Consider the following 17244-nt stretch of genomic DNA (forward strand, 5'->3'; position numbering starts at 1 on the left):
TTATTAGTTGCACCGTATGTTGTATATTGCATACAATGCATACGACAGACGTAAGATCGTTATTCTCTAGCGACCTCAGAACACGAAGAAAGGTACCTCGATTCAACGTATTTATTTTTGTTCTCTTTTTTTCTTCTTAATCTGTAATTTTTAGTCTGTTCGATCGTTTGCTTCGTTATCGCGATAAAAACATTTAAATAGCTCGAGTTTAAAAGCGATGCTGGCAATGGACTGACTGTTTTGGAAACATTGAAAAGCTTTGGCAATGCCAGCAGCAACATTACGAGAAACATCTTTAAAAGTGTTTCTGTGGCATAGCGGATTATGCAACGGACAACGAGCTCGTAGTGTTTTGCAAAAGTCTGGATGCCAGCTACGAGAATACGTGATGAAGGATGGAGATATACGTTAAAAAATGTTAAGACGCCATTCGCAGCAGGTTCCTAGCTCGTCGCAACATCAAATACACAAGGATATAGCATATCCCCCTCGTATATCGTGCAATTTTTGTCTGACACATTTTTTCCTGTCGTTCATGCTTTTCGAAATATTTGAAGATGAAGATTCCAGATAAACCGGACACACTGTATGTATAACATACGTATGAAACACGTACTTGCCCCTCGATGAATCCTGATAAATGGAACGCTAAAGGAGCGCTCAGGCGATCAATATTATTGTCAATATTTAAGGTTCTCAATATTATCGTACGTAAAAGACCCTCCAGACTGTCAATATTATATCGTCAGTAGAATGTTGAGAGCCTTAAATATTGACAACGATATCGATCGTTTGAACGCTTCTTGCTACATTGTGTTTAATTAAAACGTACAGCGAATGATAATGAATTACTTTGCATCTGATATATTCAAAGTACGAGTAACTGGATAATAAAATACATGTAGCTAAATTAAGCGCGTACAGACAGACCTGTACTCTGCATATAACGTGGAAATTTGTCATTTTCAGTGATCTTAGGGAACCCAGTGCCGTCGAGCACGGCGGAGCCGCGTGGCCAGGTGCAGGATCGCCTGAGCTCAGAACCGACATCCGAAATCGCTTCTATAGAAGCGGAGAGATCGTCCGAGCTTCGACAAAGCTTCCGTGTAGCCAAAGCAATCGGTCTTCATCCTCCTACAAATACAGCAGTGATCTTGGAGAGACAATCGAGCACGATCTCCACTCCCATGGAGGTCGGTCCGAGTGCTATCGAAAGCAGTACCGATCCCATAGACGAGTATCACGGAGGAAACGCGAGCAACGCTGTCGTCAATCTGGACACCGTGAAAAGTTTCACGCCGCAGTTAATCAGCGACGTAGCTGGTGTAGAGAGGATTCGAAATACTGCAACGAAGAAGGATAGTAAAATCACGTGGATTCTAACAACGAACAAAACAGGCGGTAGATCGAAGTACGAACAGGAAGAGAAAGTCGATGAAAATGGGAATCGGAACGCCAGCACGGACCAAGTGGAGGATCTCACGGTGCTACCTCTTCAGGAAGAGGTGTCTAGAATCAGGCTGGTACTGAATAAAACGAAACCCTCCTCGCTTTTATCTTCCTCGTCCTCCTCTTTCTCGTCGTCCGCTGGTAGTTCCGGCATCAAGACGTTCAATCGATCGGATGACATCGAAATCAACGGAGAGTTGATAGAGGAGCCACGTGTGTTCGCCACTGCTGCATCCATTCTGGAAGGTAGCGCTCTTTTCTTTCTTACAAAGTTTTCCACTTGGATAGATCTTTTACTTCTTAACGAGATTTTAATATTGGCTATAACGACACGACGAGTGAAGGAAAATCGTAGAACGAATAAACATTGTTGCGTAGCTGTTACGATACCAGTTAGAATCCTTTAAAACGTCATTTCTGTAATACGAAGTGAAAGATGTATCTGATTGGAAATTTTGTTGCGCCATTGTACGCAAAAAATAAAGATTTTTGTAAAATATCGAAACTCGATCTGCCTGTTAAAGGGAGAGCGAGATTGAGACGTAAAGGTTGCAGAATCGTAAACAGAATTTAAATAGAAAGTGAGATCTTCTTTGGAATTGCGTTGTATCAATAACGATGTGATGTAAATGCGTTACAGTCGGAGTGAGCGAATCAACACGATTGAGCAGAGCGCGGAACGCATTTTCCAGAGAGTTCCAAAGGGATCAGGTACAGGGAGACCATTTTACCGATTACAATGAAAGCAATAACGAGAAGCATGAAAGCGGCTCGAGATCAACGGTAGACATCGCCGCTATTACCGGAAGCTGCGTAGCGACTGTAGTTTTACTCAGCACAATGGGTAGCCTTGGGTTCATTATGTACAGGTAATTAACGCGTTACGAACCGAATCTTGTTGCGTAGGAGACGAAACGACTTTCAGCATTGTATAGAAAAATTATTTCGTTACAGACGTAGGTACCTGAATCCGCCACAAACGCTTAACAGCGACAAATGCAGTAACCCCGATAGTTCCGGTTATATCGATGATTCCACGATTCGCGTAAGTACGAATATTAAAAAGCATCTTGCGGCTTATCATGTCTGTACAATAGTGGGATTGTTCATTTTGGAAGAACTATGGATGAATTCGATGATGGAGTTCTTATTTGAAATTCGCAACATTGCGTTAAATATTGTATATTTATATTTATATCGTGATCCTGATATGTTTCAATTTCATTTGTGCAAATTGCCAAAATCATCTTCCAAATAACGTCGGATGATTCCACAACAAGCGTGATAACTCGCCTAACTTGTATGTGGCGGGAGATCATAGTGGTGAAAAGAACATAGTAATGAACTATTTTGTTGTTATTAAAAGTACTGAAGGTATTTCTTAAAATTAAAAAAACGTGTAAATAAGATTGCAATTTGGTTGACTACCGATTAAACGAATAATTCTGTTAAATATTGTAAAACACGAATGACCGATATTTTTTAAATGTTGACCACTATGATACTCGGCTCTTCAAATGATCTTCAATGGAAATACGTGATCTATTAAAATAAACGTTCATTTACAGGATAATTCCGAAGAAATGTACAGCTTGGATAATGATTCGTTTTTAAATTCGCTAGAAGCGATGACAATACAAAATTATTGGACGGACAGTGTGAAGCATACGAAACTATGACAAAAGAAGATAATTCAACCCGGAAAGAGGATCGAAACGTTCAGTATTTCTGATGGTGAGGCGCACGAACAAATATCGTTGTTGGAACAATAGCATGTACTTATTCGATGAGTGCCCGGAAGAAAGTGAATATTTGCCGTAGTATAATTGTATAGACACGCAGGAACGTTGTTTTCCTCCGAATGTTTGAACGCAATGGCTGGTTAGCGATTCCGATAAAAATATGAGCGAATAAAATATTTTAAGTCGAAGATTTTCAAAGACTTTTTAGGTAAAAAGAAAACTCCGTCGGTCTTACGATTTCTTAAAGAAAGCTTGACGATATATCAAAATTGCATGGTCTGCGCGCATTCCTGTATTCGCGTTATACATGGAACACGCATGCGAATTTGCGAATATATCGCGTGCGATGTATAACGTGGTATATACGTGTATCACGCACATGCCTGAATTTTGATTTTGTCATTCGTTCCCTCTATTTTTCTACCATGATAACAATTGGCAATGATCGAGGTATTATTAAAGAAAGACAGCGATACCGTCACTTTCGTCGGACTGCAGCGACCGAATAGTGCAATAAAATGTACTTCATTGATGAGATAATTATAACGAGATAAACTTTTTAGAGCGGTAAGTACAAATAAAATGATTAATGTTTAGCTAAATATTATTATATTAAAGGCGCGAAACGTAATTTAATAAAACTGAATTCCTACGAATCGTCGGAGAAGTACTCGTATCATGATAAGAACTACTTCCGTACTACTTGTACTATCTTGGATTTCGATTTCTACAAACTGTATTCACGTATATCGTCTCTTAATTTAAGATCCAACTTCGACGTTTCTTACAGTCTTCGAACTTTTATTGAAAGATTAACGCGGTTCTAAATAGAATAACGGGATCTGAATACCTTCTCGCTTGCATACATGGTCAGCTTCGAATATTTTCAAGATGTAGAATCGGGCTAATAAAAGATCGGACCAAATACATACCGTAGTTTATAGCTTTATGCCTTTATAACATATCCAGCAAGAGGAAGTAAGGAGATTTCATTCTCGTCTTTTCCACTTAACTTCTAGCTTGTACATATGTACATCTACATGTACTATACAATTAATTATGTTATTAAGTATGTCTATGTATAGATGTGCGAATTTATGATGGTTCCTCGGAGCCTTCGAAATACAGTTTACGTTCTAGTAGAAGTTAGCATTTGTTTGTTCGAATATATTTCTATACGAACCTTGAACCGTGAACAGTGAACGAAGAGAAGGATTTATTGTGATAGATCGTAGCGTTTAATAAATGTAAAATTATTATTAATTCGTTTTATGCTGATGATTGTGAATAAATCTACACGTATATTATTATTATTATTATTACTATTATGATAAATTAACTTTTTCTTCCTATTTTTGTTATAAAACAGATAAATTCCGAAATAAATAAATTCCATTATTAAAATATCGTTTGCGCTCTTTTTAGTTCATTTAGTCGTCATCAGATGGCGTTCGTATCCTGCTTTCATGATGGATTATGTACGTACCGTCGTCACCACTGATTGTCCCGTTACAACTTTTTTGGTTATATTCTATACATTTTTGAACCGATAATGTATTAAAATACATTACATACTATTATACTGGTATCAATAACATGTTAACGAACTTGAATGTGTTAAGTGTACACTGAAGTGAGACGAAATAACATACAAGTATTCACGGTTATGTATCGTATGGAACGCGATATCAATTGAGTTTTTTGATTCGCTTAGTTGAAGACAAATGATGTAAAAAATATTTTAAGGAAGAATTTGTAAAAATGCAGTGGCCATCCTTTACCCTTATATTAACGAAACTATTTCTGGCTTATATCGTTTATTCGATTTATAATTTGTCTCTGTTGTTCGTGGCACCGGCTTGCAAAGAAGGCAAACCATGCTTGACGTCGTATTTAAGTCAAAAACAGCAACTACAATTGCGAATTTACAGTTCCGTCGACAAATATCCTACCGAACAGCAGATCGATTTCGTATACGCTAGTGAAAATTTCAATTATACACACACAAATAGTCTGTGAGTAGATATTCTCTATTTATGCACTTGTGAGAAAATTAAAAACTGCAGAATACATGTAATATAAGTAAAGTAAAAGTAAATATATAAAATATTCAAAATATAACGCTCGTTATAATATTTTGTGAACAAAATAAATGCTTTGGTTACATTCCATTTCTTGAGATAAAAGTATGAATTTGCATAAATATTCTTTACCGTTTATTTATAAACATTAAATTTTAAATGCATGCACCTCTCTTAATATGCAAATGTTATATTTTTCTTTCAGTCCATTAACTTTGAATGTTCCACGTAAGACACGAAATAATGGAACATTGTTTTTGCATATTATCGTTACACCGATGCTTCCTTCTAGGAAGTATGCAAAAGGTATTACCAATATACAGAAGGTATGAAAGATAATATGAATTTTATTCTTATATATAAGTTTTTTATGTATATATTTAACAATTTAACTATTGTAGGATCCATATGTATCTTACATTCCTATTAAAATGACCCAATATACCATTCCTGAAGCAGAAGCTTTCAATCTATTAGGTGAAAGAAATTCAAATCCCAAGAAGAAGCAAAATTTTGTAAATCCAGTGACACATATTAAGAGTCGCGTAACATTTACAATAATGACTGATGATGTGAAGCTACCTGTGCATAATATACCCGTGGAACTTGTGAATCACTTAAAGTATATTAGCATTATTTACATATATTTTAAGCGCATTGATTTATATAACATTAGTATTTCATAACATTGTTTCAGAATCATACAAGGCAGAACATTTTTACCTATAATTAACTGTGACTTTTTACAAACCAGACATCATGATTTGGTAAAAATCATGCCTCAGAATAATACAGTTAATATCACGTTGCAATATTCTCCAATTTCTATTGGGAAGTTAAGGTTGCTGTTGCATGTGGAAGCTACTATGCAAAATTTAAAAACCCTTGGATTTTCTGATAAAGATATAGATGAAGTGAAAGGAATTTTTGCAGATACCAATATATATATTCTAGGCGGAACTTTTCTTATTGCAGCCATTCATGTATGTAAACTAAAGCATAACTACAACATAGTTTGAAATATAATTTAATACAACATTTTATATTTCTGTAGCTGCTATTTGACTTCCTTGCTTTTAAAAATGATGTGAGTTATTGGAGAAGGAAAGATAATCTTGTGGGCCTTAGTAAATGGACTGTTGTATGGCGAGGATTTAGTCAGACTGTTATTTTCCTATACTTACTAGACGAAGGTTCATCTCTACTTGTCCTAATCCCTGTTGGAATTGGATCTATTATTGAGGTAATGGTAAATTGTATATATGTAGCTGTTAATATTTTACATACTCTTTTTCTTTTTTATGTTCTTTTTCTCAATAGATGTGGAAATTAAAAAAAGTGTTGAGACTTAGGCTTAAACACAATAATAACAACAACAATATGGCTGAAGTTAGAACAAGAGAATTCGATGCTGAAAGTATGCATTACTTAAGTTATTTATTGTATCCTCTTGTTATCGGCGGTGCAATCTATTCTTTACTTTATCAACCACACAAAAGGTATATAACTGTATGCACTCGAAATTTATGTATGTAAATATCTATGCATATAATGTTTTGAATTTCAGTTGGTACTCGTGGAGCATAAACTCCTTAGTAAACGGTGTTTATGCATTCGGGTTTTTGTTTATGCTTCCGCAACTTTTTGTAAACTACAAACTAAAATCCGTGGCACATCTACCATGGAGAACGTTCATGTATAAAGCATTCAATACATTTATAGATGACGTCTTCGCATTTATCATTTCAACACCAACCGCGCATAGAATAGCATGTTTTAGAGATGACGCAGTTTTTCTCATTTACCTTTATCAACGATGGTGAGTCAGGAACTTTTATCTTTTATGTAATTGTATGTAGACTTTACTCTGAAATGTCATCATTTATAGGTTGTATCCGGTAGACAAATCTCGTCCTGATATTGATGTTATTGGCGAGGAAACTGTTAATTCTGAAAATTCAAATAAAAAGACCGACTAAGATGAATATTCAATTTCTAGTATCTCTTTAAATATGTGCATCTGAAATTACTATGACATTGAATGATGTTTCATTAATGCATACTGATACGAATGCCTAAATGGTGTGGCTTTCATAATATTTTAGAAGTAATCTCTTGTTATATACATACTTACACTGCTAAAAGACAGAACTGATATATAACGATCTTTCATTGTGATATATTAGAAAAAGATTGTTAAAGCGTGAAAATATAATGAAGAATATTTCTTTTACTTTGTATGATTTTTATATGATTTTTACAACGAAATTTTATAAATGTTATCATGTGTATCATTTGAAGACGTTTTAATTGATTTAAATATTTTACGAATTTTTTATAATTTTAATTGATTATATAATATAACGAGATTGTAAGCAATAGTATAATCGCCAAACAAAGTCTAAAACGGTGCAGATAAGAATTTAAGAATTGATTTTTTTTTAAATTATCTATAGCCAGCTATTATCATATATTTTTTAATCAAAATTATCAGACATATATTTATATGATGTTTGATAGCATTAGGATTAGATTTGCTAAAAGATACTCTGTATTTTGAAGTATACTGGTGTTATGTAATTATTTTTCAAGGTCGTTTTCGGAATGTGTCATTCAAGCTATTCGCGGATAGCAATTTGCTGTCATTACATATACATATATATGTATATATATACATATATATATATATACATATATACTTGTGTTCAGTTACATTTCATGTTTGCAATTGATTGAAATGTTATTTATATGGTCGCAAGATAAGATTGCGTACCTGCGCGGAAGATATTTAAATTGAAAAATTTATAGAAGTTTAATAATGATTGTTAAAATGTACATGCAATCAGCATTTATCTATCAAGTAATGATAAGTGATTGATAATCAATCAAGATTATAGAAAACAGCAATATCGTGAAAAGAACAATACAGATAAACTTTTTATCAAATTTCATTGCTACTACTTACTTTAAAGGCGGAAGTGTGTAACAAACTAACATTCTCACTAACAATCAGGAAACAATCCATTAAAAAACAACTAATTCACAATGATAAGTGTCCCATTTGTTTTAAAAATTTTACTTTCTATTTTGTTACCATTGTGGCTATATGTTTGGATTAGTAGAACAGTTAAGAAATATAATACATCATGTTTAGACTTGAAACAAGATATTCCAAGTAAGTATCTTTTATTAATTCACATAGATAAAATAGGTATGCACATACATTACTAAAAATTACTTTTAGGTACTTATTTCTTATTAAAATATTGGTGGGCAGAATATTGTATTAATAAGATAAAAAAGAAAGAAAGACATTCAGATTATGAAAAAAGTCACCTAGAAAATTCAAAAATTAAAGATAAAAATGTAAGTATTTTTTCTTTTATTAAGTTAGGAAGTGTTATTAAATTTATCCAGAATGATTTTTATTTGTTTAGAGTGCCAACAGCATATTTTTTTATGGTGCAGATCAAAAAGGGAATTCTTTAGTAATTAAATTTACTCGTAGAGCATTCAAAATAGCAGAAATATCATTGCAACTTGTCACATCTGATGGTCATCTATATGTCTTGCCTGGTATGAAAATGTTCATGATGTATCATGAATTTCTTTTTTCCTTAGTAACTAAGAGTATAAAATAATTTAAAAATTCTTTTTGCAGAATATCCTGATACAACTTTAACAAGTAGCCTAACTCAGGAATGGATAGCAGGTGGTCTAAAAATTGAATTTTTAGATTTTCAACGACGTTGCAGGATAATTTACAATGGAATGCTTAGAAACTTAACTCAGGGTGATGAATGCAATGATGATAATATTGAACACGTTCGCTTCAATTTTATGTAATAAACAGCGTCAATTAATTAATAATTAGGTCAGTTAAGTTTTGGGAACTATATTAATCATTTTTTTAATTAGATTTATTGCGAATTCCCAACCATTAAGATGGCCAGAAGATTGGAGTTCAAAATTACATGCAGAAGCATTAGCTTGTGAACCTTGGAAGAATCCTGACTGGACAAATAAAATGTATTCAATAATTATAAAAATGCTATTGTACATTATTGTTCTATTCACGTAAATAATCCACCTCTGATTTTTACAGAAAGTTACTTGAGTATACAGGTTTTGATCAATGGGGATCTATGCTAGGTCAAATAACATATAAAGATGGATCTGTCTCTTCACTGTATTTGCGCGGACTTCATCAATATCGTTGGGGGAAGCATGAATCTTATGAATTTTATGAATCAGTTACTTTATTTGGAGTAATGTTATATGGCGCTATGTATTATCTTAACATGAGTAGTACAAGATGTAGTTTTCCACAGTAAGTTGAATAACATACTATGATTAAAATTGTTATATTGAACGGAAGTTCTTAATTTCAGAATACAGTTTGGTCAATATAGAACTAATAATGAAAGTACAGTAGAGATTAGCAAGATAGGACTCAAATTATCCGATTTTAAACAAAGAAAACTTAATAATAATTTGGAATATAAAACATGGTTTATAGGTAAATTGAAATTGATTGAAAATATTTCTTATAAAACTTGTAGATAATTGTTGTACATTTAATTTCAGCTGAAAATAAAAAGTACGATATTATCATAAAACCTAATAAGACAATAACTCTATATTACGGCCAGCCATGGAATTCGCTAAACAAAATTTTTACTGTGAAGTTAGAAATGAATGGAAAATCAGGTGTTGGATTAATGCAATTATGGTCTCTCTACAATGGATCATATAAAGCAAAAGTGCATCCACCTTTACAACTGTTAAAACAACCTAGTATTTCTGTGCAAAAAAACGATTATGTTGTATATTTTAATGATGGAAAATGCCAAAATGAAAATATTGTCGGTGGAAAAGGATTTTCTCTTGCAATGTTAACTTCTGTTATAGATACAGATGTGAGTCGTGATACAGATTTTATTGTTTTACTCTAAACTCTTAAAATATTCTAACATCCAGCAACTTTTATAGTTTGTTGTGCCAAAAGGATTTTGTGTGACTGTTTTTGCCCTTGAATTGCAATTACATAGACATAAAGAATTGCAAGAAATAATTAATGATATCGAGAATGTTAGTGTTGGGAAAAAAGATGGTGATCTCCAAAAATATTGTGACGAGTAAATTACCTTGCTTAATACTATTATAGAATATTGAATATTTTGTTACTAAATAAATAATATTTATTATTTTTTATTTTTAGAGCTATGCGTATCATCGAGTCGACTCCTATTATTGACGAAGTAAAGGATGCAATTTTAAAAGCAATAGAGAACTTAGAGTCAGAAAACAATGATGATAAACCATATAGGTATGCGATAAGATCTAGTGCTGTAGGTGAAGATAGCGAAGAAACTTCGGCTGCTGGCCAAAATTCAACTTATTTAAGTATTCAAGGTGAAGATAATATCATCAAGAGTGTAGCTAAGTGTTGGGCGAGTTTGTTTTCGTATCAAAGTGTCAAATACAGGTAATATGATAATATAATTGGCTTTCATAATATTTTTAATACTTATGTATTAAATAACTTATATATTAGAAAACAACATGGGATGTTTGTAAAGACATCTATGGGCGTATGTGTACAAAAGATGGTAAATGCTAGTGCTGCAGGTGTTATGTTCACCAGACATCCGACTACTGGAGACCCGTCAAATATTCTTATTACAGCTAATTATGGATTAGGAGAGGTAAGATTAAAGTAACAATTACAATATAAATCATAAAAATAATATATAAGAAAGTAACTAATGGACTTTCTATCTTCTTAGTCTGTTGTTTCAGCAACAGTTGAACCAGATACAATAATTGTTCATAAAAGTTGGGATAATGAATTGACTGTAACAAGTTCAGTAGCAGGGAATAAACATCAAAAGATGCTAGCAAGTGAAGATGGAGTTGTTACAATTGAACTCAATGACCAAGAAAACAAAACAATTTGTTTGTCAGAAAAAATTGCTCTGCGATTAGCTACTATAGGGATAGATTTAGAAATGTTATTTGGTAGTGCCAGAGATATAGAATGGGCAGTAGTCAATGAAAATATTTATTTACTTCAAGCTCGACCTATCACCACTTTATATACGTGGACAGATTTTGAGTTAATGCACGAATTGGATTCAGGCGTCCCAAGCGATATTGACATACTTACATTTGCTAATGTAGGCGAAGTATTTCCATATCCAATATCACCTTTATCAATTTCTATGACTAACAGACTACTTAATTTGTCAACGGCTACTGCATTTCAATCTTTAGATCGTATTTTCTTTCATATCGTTACTATGAAATGCTGCATAAACTATTATAATGTAAGTAGTATTATGAATTTAATAGAAAAACATACATCTAACAGACGTTCATTATTATCGCAGGTGTTTTTACGCAAACCTAGTGAAACTATAACACTTTTGAACAAAGTCACAGATATAGCTATTAGCGGAACTGTTTTAGTCACACCAGAATTGTTAAGAGTTGCTTGTGATAGAAACGGCGTATGTAGTCGCCTAGATCGAATTTTGCTCCTATATGACATGGTAAAGGATGCAATGAAAAATAGCGCAAAAGAAAAAACTGCACAGAAGATCCGTCAAAATTTAAATTTAAATGCAGAAGATTTTCATACCGCTTATAGTTTATATAATGAAATTAATCAACATAGAGGAGAATATTTAATGGTGGGTATATTCAGATATTGGAAAATTTTCAATGGATTATGTAATTTCACAAAACTTTTAGGCAGGAGAATGTCATTTGCATACATCAAGAGTTAGTGTTATTTATCAAATTTTTGCAATGGGTTTACTAACACATGGCTACAAGGATCTTGTGCAAGAGCACTTTTCAGATATCGCAATTTTGTTAGGTTCTTGCAGCGATATTGTTAGTGGTGAAGTGGTAACAGGGCTTAATAAAATAGTGCATTATATTAAGATGAATGAAAAAGGCGAAGAGTTTAAAAAAATTGATCCTAGTAAAGGTATCGACTGGTTAAAAATTAATTGCCCACAAGCTGCAAAGGAATTAAATAATCTTCTTAAAGAGCATGGATATAGATGCATTCAAGAGATGGATTTTATATCAGAACCATGGTCTCTTAGACCTCAAGATCTTATTAGTACACTTCAGGTAAGCTGAATCATTGGAATATCCGTCATTATTGGAATATGCAATATCATTGGAATATATAACGAATATATTATAAAAAAATTAATTATTTTGCTAGATCATGATGGCGGCTGTAAAACAGAAAAATTCAAGCAAATCGCTTAATCCAGAGGAGACAGTGGCGCAATTGAAGACACCAAAGTCGAAACGTATTAAATGGATTTTGAAAAAACTTGTACCCCTATGTAGACAAGCTGTCATTCGTCGAGAAATGACGAAATCAATATTTGTATATGTTATACATATATATAGGCTAGCTTATAGAAGACTAGGAAAATTGATGGTTTTAGAAGGATATTTACCTAGCGAAGACTTAATATTCTTTTTAACGAACGAAGAAATAGGGAGATTATTGAATCATCACGATACAGCATTAGTACAAAAGTAATAAAATCATTAAGTAAAATTTTATTTTTCCTTTGAATTATTATATTGATATACTTTTACAATTTTTTAGAGCTTCCCGTAGGAAAAGAATTTTTCCTCAGTTAAAAAAAATAGAATATCCAGAAGTTAATACTGGAATGCCAATTCCTATGAAGGTAGATTGATATATTATTTTTTGTATGAATATTATTTATATATAAAAATTATAAAACTGTTTCTATATTGCAGAGTAATGTAGATATAGTAGTAGATGAAAAATCTGAAAAAATTCAAGGAATATCGGTATGCGGAGGCTCTGTTCTTAACAGAGCATGTGTAATCATGGATTTATCAGAAGCACATACAATACAACAGGGTGATATTTTAATTACTCATGCTACTGATATTGCTTGGAGCCCATATTTCCCATTATTGAGTGGTATAGTTACAGAATTAGGAGGACTTATAAGTCATGGAGCTGTAGTAGCTAGAGAATACGGCCTTCCATGCATAATTGGAGCTAAGAAAGCTACACAAATATTTCAAACGGGTAACATATTGTTGTTTCTAAAAAGAATTAAAAACACACGCTAAAATATAAATAAATTTGTAGGAGACACTGTGCTATTAACCGCGGGTACTGGTGTTTTGCAGTTGGTGAAGAAACATGATTAAAAAGGTTACAATTTTTATTTCCTCTTATATCATATGTATTTATATAATTTAACAATTCAAGGTGAAATTCGTTTCATTTATTCACATTAATAGCGGTGAATGTGCAAACTGCAATAAAGGAATCTATTGTAATAATATTTAAAAAGATGACAATAACAATTACAATAAATACTTACTTAGATTCTTAAATTATTATTAAAGCTATACAGTAGTGACGCGATTAGGATCGGCAATCAATGTAGGAGTATTATTGGTTGCATCATTGGCAAGACATGATAGTTGCAAATGCATAGACGTTTTTACTTTTACGAACAACATGTCGATTCGCGCATAGTCGTCTTTGTGAACTGGTTTCGGTATTGCAATTAGTGCTTCTTCAAAGAAATCTCTACAGATCAAAAATTAAAATATTAGTATCTCCTTTATTTGTGTAACTAAAAAAAGGAAACACCAAATAGATTATTACTTTGCTCTCGGTGTACTGTAAGACTGTAAGGCACTCCGCAGGAGTGTAATATCTGTACGTGCTTGCACAATTCCGGCCGGTCCGAATTGAGTAACACACGACATGAGTCTTGCAAGTTCTTCCGCTACTGTCTCAACTATGTGAGAGAGTACTCGATATAGTAAAGCTGGTGCGACACGGCGCACCTATAAAAAAGAACAACTTGTAATCACAAAAATTGCATTAAACGATTAAAAATTGCTTACGAATATAAAACGATCGATACCTCTGCGTGAACTGCAATTAAATTTGCTAGGATTTCTTGTGCATACGGTCTCACATGAGTAGGTTCAGTCTCAAAATCCCATTCTAATCCACCCAGATACATACTTGGTTCAATTGTGCCAACTAATGGGTCACAACGGCGTTCCAAATATGCATCCAGTACAGCCGCGTCCAGTGTACTCAGTTGCGTCCAATCGGAACCCCATCCATCCGCATCTGACAAACTCGGATAACCCTGATCCTTCAATGCGTCTCGAATTCTTGGTAGGATGGTGTTCAGTGTATAACGAATATTACTTAATGAGATTAACAGGTATTGTTCCCACGTCTGATAAAAAATTCAGAAGTAATGCTAAAATATAGCACTGACTTCAAAAGATGCTACAAATTTTTGTACTTTTTTCTAACGACAATTAATATATAGACTATCTTTCCTGAAATAAATGGTCTTCTCTATAAACATACCACGCTGCAAGTATGTTGTAAAACTTACTGGGCCTTGATGCTTGTTATTCTTGCTCTTATAGCCAGAAGGAGAACCAACTAATTGAGATACAGACGATTCGTCAACATCTAGAGCTGCCTCGCAGCCACTGAATGCCAATCGCTGTAGGCAATATCGTGTGAACGTTGTAAACAATGCCTGGATAGAATGATAGTATAGAAGATGATTAGCAGGATTAGTAAATAAAGGTTCTTCTCGAGGGCCACAAGCAACTACTGTATCGCGCGCCCGCTTTGCGACTTCTATAACCATTTCTTCAAACAGATATGGCTATAAAGATAAAAATGAACAAATTTAACAAAACAATATATGTACATATAGTATTTTTATAAACAAGATCCAATTATTACCACTTTCGTAACGCCACCATCTTCATTTAAATATTCAATTTGCCAAGTTTCTTTTTTGTATAATGTTGCTATGTTTCCTTTCGTTTGTTTAAACAAAGTATGAAAACACTCCAGTCTAATATGAAAAATTTGAATTCATCATATGACAAAACTAAAAAACATTAACAAAATAGTAATAATATATTTTACCTCAAGTTAAGTATAAATTTTCCAAAAATATCTAATGCCTCATTTGGTAAATCCAAATGAATCAATGAAGCGTACATTTGTCTAATCCTACGCAAGATATGTAAAAGCCATACAGCATCCAAATCATTGCCACATGTATCTTTCAAACCTTCCATCGCATGCTCCATGCTTGACAGTACTAGGTTCTGTGTCAAAATAATTAATTTTTTGTGACAGAGTTGAATTTTTTTACAATGTTCACTTGATAAATGATTTATTGTACCTTGAAAGGTGTCTGTTTTTCTGCATCCACTGCAACATGTAACTGTCCTGTAAAGTAGCTCTGACCCAATCTCCATAAGTCTGGTAGTTGCTCAACAATTATATCACAAATTGTTTCAATACATGATATTTCTGGGGGAATATTAGTCCCATCATTTTTGTTCAATTTTGATTGTTTACTGTTCTGTATTGACTTTGCTTTGTTCCAATCCTCTCCATTTGAATTATCCACTTCCAAATGTTCTTGTATACAATTGGTAATACTTTTTTTCAAGTAATTCGAATGTGAAACTGGAAGAGGTAATTATTAGCTTTAGCAAACATATAATATACAATATTATAGACAAATACCTATAGCATCCCAAGCTGGATCTCCTTCAGCTTCCAAATTAACAAGATTTCTAATTATTTTCTTATGTTCCTCGAGACTGAAGGGCATTTCTTCAAGTTTATTTCTTAAATGTGCTTTTAACATGACAATTCTGTTATCGATTTCATTCAGTACCTTTTTAAAAACTTCGATTTCTGTATTTTTAAATAAATTTTTTACTCTCGTATAATCGTTAATTACAAGATCATAATTGCCCCGTTTTATGTTCTTTTCTATATTAATTGGCATACAAAAAAGGAACTTATATCTCTGCATTACAGACAATGCATTTCTTGTTGCATCTGCTCTGTCTCTTCTTGCTAGCACATCGTCAAATAATTTATTAGCCTCTGACATGGACTGCTTAATAGCTTTTTCTAACTTTTCAGTGGGATCACTGCCATATGTTTTTATATCTGTTTCAAATTGTTCTTTTAATAATGTTATTGTATCTAATTGTTCCATTACAGACCCTACATTAGCCTACAAAAAAAAATAAACAAGATACTAAGTAAAGATATAAATATTAACTTGTCTCCTTAATTTAACAATCACCTTTAAAAATGATAGTTGACCCTCTTTTTGGGAATTCACTTTTCTTTTGAGAAAAGCCAATCCAGCCTTTAAATCTTCAAAAGTAGTAGCATGGTGATGTTGCAATAAAAACCAACCAGGGTGAAATTTTTCACTAGTAAGATCTCCACTACCTTCCCCAAAAAGTTCCATTAATTCATCTTCAGGGAACTTCTTACTACAAAGTGATACATTAAAGAATTTCTGTTAACTCAAAGATGTTAGATGAACATACTCATTGCCTTCTACGCTTAAACCTAAAGGGTCTTCTTGTTGATAATTCGTCGGAGAAAGTGTTCTTCTCCCCCAGACAAAACTCTGCATAGGAGCTTCCTCCACCCATACTGCGGATTCTTTCATAGGACCTATCGTTTCATGATAACCACGGAATTGTACGGTTGATGTTCCTGGTCCTCCACTGCGTGTAGTTACTATAATATCACCCCGACCTTTACAAGGTCCTGATCTGGCAATGATCTTATTTGAAGATTTCCATTCTGCTGATAAGAAGCAATCACATCCGCATATTGTTAGACCTAAATACATTAAAATTTCCATTGATGAAAAAGTTCCTTTACCATTAACAATATAAGTGAGTAACTTAAAAAGTGAAATTAACCTATGAGATCTTGAGCTTTGTTACCCAGAAATTCACCGCGAACAATCACGCGGGTACCTGGAGGTCCTTCCTTAGGAGATACTCCCGTTACCACTGGCGGTGGACCCATCTCATTAATTTAATATTTTAATCCAAAATTCTACTATCTT

At 33.2% G+C, this 17244-nt stretch overlaps 4 protein-coding genes across 8 annotated transcripts in view; 3 read left to right on the forward strand and 1 right to left on the reverse strand.

Annotated features, from left to right (window-relative positions):
* LOC139994448 (uncharacterized) overlaps positions 1-4501 on the forward strand; it is a 45496-nt gene extending 40995 nt beyond the window's left edge. For all 5 annotated transcript variants that reach the window (XM_072017098.1, XM_072017096.1, XM_072017099.1 and 2 more), the window contains exons 3-6: positions 970-1695; positions 2090-2318; positions 2404-2494; positions 3018-4501. In XM_072017098.1, coding sequence (XP_071873199.1) covers positions 970-1695; positions 2090-2318; positions 2404-2494; positions 3018-3128 — 1157 coding nt within the window. In that variant the 3' untranslated portion in view covers positions 3129-4501. The remainder of the gene's footprint in view (positions 1-969; positions 1696-2089; positions 2319-2403; positions 2495-3017) is intronic.
* A 150-nt stretch (positions 4502-4651) lies between these two features.
* On the forward strand, positions 4652-7505 carry LOC139994445 (lipid scramblase CLPTM1L). The gene is made up of 8 exons (XM_072017090.1): positions 4652-5206; positions 5478-5598; positions 5674-5894; positions 5970-6255; positions 6327-6515; positions 6593-6771; positions 6840-7091; positions 7161-7505. The coding sequence occupies exons 1-8, from the start codon at positions 4953-4955 to the stop codon at positions 7249-7251; spliced, it is 1593 nt and encodes a 530-aa protein (XP_071873191.1). The 5' UTR covers positions 4652-4952; the 3' UTR covers positions 7252-7505.
* A 147-nt stretch (positions 7506-7652) lies between these two features.
* LOC139994436 (rifampicin phosphotransferase-like) lies at positions 7653-13679 on the forward strand. The gene is made up of 18 exons (XM_072017065.1): positions 7653-8447; positions 8517-8638; positions 8710-8848; positions 8934-9114; positions 9191-9301; positions 9378-9602; positions 9664-9791; positions 9860-10191; positions 10265-10410; positions 10494-10760; positions 10830-10980; positions 11062-11601; positions 11665-11967; positions 12029-12418; positions 12516-12841; positions 12915-12999; positions 13073-13373; positions 13437-13679. The coding sequence occupies exons 1-18, from the start codon at positions 8318-8320 to the stop codon at positions 13496-13498; spliced, it is 3939 nt and encodes a 1312-aa protein (XP_071873166.1). The 5' UTR covers positions 7653-8317; the 3' UTR covers positions 13499-13679.
* On the reverse strand, positions 13495-17234 carry Sec5 (exocyst complex component secretory 5). The gene is made up of 12 exons (XM_072017085.1): positions 17096-17234; positions 16712-17012; positions 16459-16654; positions 15885-16386; positions 15535-15824; positions 15273-15457; positions 15084-15198; positions 14722-15003; positions 14230-14556; positions 13965-14149; positions 13675-13886; positions 13495-13606 (listed from the first exon to the last, which is right to left on the reverse strand). The coding sequence occupies exons 1-11, from the start codon at positions 17202-17204 to the stop codon at positions 13700-13702; spliced, it is 2679 nt and encodes an 892-aa protein (XP_071873186.1). The 5' UTR covers positions 17205-17234; the 3' UTR covers positions 13495-13606; positions 13675-13699.
* Between the last annotated feature and the right edge of the window lie 10 nt (positions 17235-17244).

The sequence above is a fragment of the Bombus fervidus genome, chromosome 14 (assembly GCF_041682495.2).
Source record: "Bombus fervidus isolate BK054 chromosome 14, iyBomFerv1, whole genome shotgun sequence".
Taxonomy (NCBI): domain Eukaryota; kingdom Metazoa; phylum Arthropoda; class Insecta; order Hymenoptera; family Apidae; genus Bombus; species Bombus fervidus.

What these genes read in the sequence shown, in the direction of transcription:
- LOC139994445 (XM_072017090.1), top strand. Translation starts at nt 4,953, where the DNA reads ATGCAGTGGCCATCCTTTACCCTTATATTAACGAAACTATTTCTGGCT. An exon ending in TATACACACACAAATAGTCT is followed by an intron (nt 5,207 to 5,477) that starts GTGAGTAGATAT and finishes TTTTTCTTTCAG; the next exon opens with TCCATTAACTTTGAATGTTC. An exon ending in GAACTTGTGAATCACTTAAA is followed by an intron (nt 5,895 to 5,969) that starts GTATATTAGCAT and finishes ACATTGTTTCAG; the next exon opens with AATCATACAAGGCAGAACAT.
- LOC139994436 (XM_072017065.1), top strand. Translation starts at nt 8,318, where the DNA reads ATGATAAGTGTCCCATTTGTTTTAAAAATTTTACTTTCTATTTTGTTA. An exon ending in CCTGACTGGACAAATAAAAT is followed by an intron (nt 9,302 to 9,377) that starts GTATTCAATAAT and finishes TGATTTTTACAG; the next exon opens with AAAGTTACTTGAGTATACAG. An exon ending in ACAAGATGTAGTTTTCCACA is followed by an intron (nt 9,603 to 9,663) that starts GTAAGTTGAATA and finishes TCTTAATTTCAG; the next exon opens with AATACAGTTTGGTCAATATA.
- Sec5 (XM_072017085.1), bottom strand. Translation starts at nt 17,204, where the DNA reads ATGGGTCCACCGCCAGTGGTAACGGGAGTATCTCCTAAGGAAGGACCT. An exon ending in AAAAACAGACACCTTTCAAG is followed by an intron (nt 15,458 to 15,534) that starts GTACAATAAATC and finishes ATTTTGACACAG; the next exon opens with AACCTAGTACTGTCAAGCAT. An exon ending in AAATTTATACTTAACTTGAG is followed by an intron (nt 15,199 to 15,272) that starts GTAAAATATATT and finishes TTTTCATATTAG; the next exon opens with ACTGGAGTGTTTTCATACTT.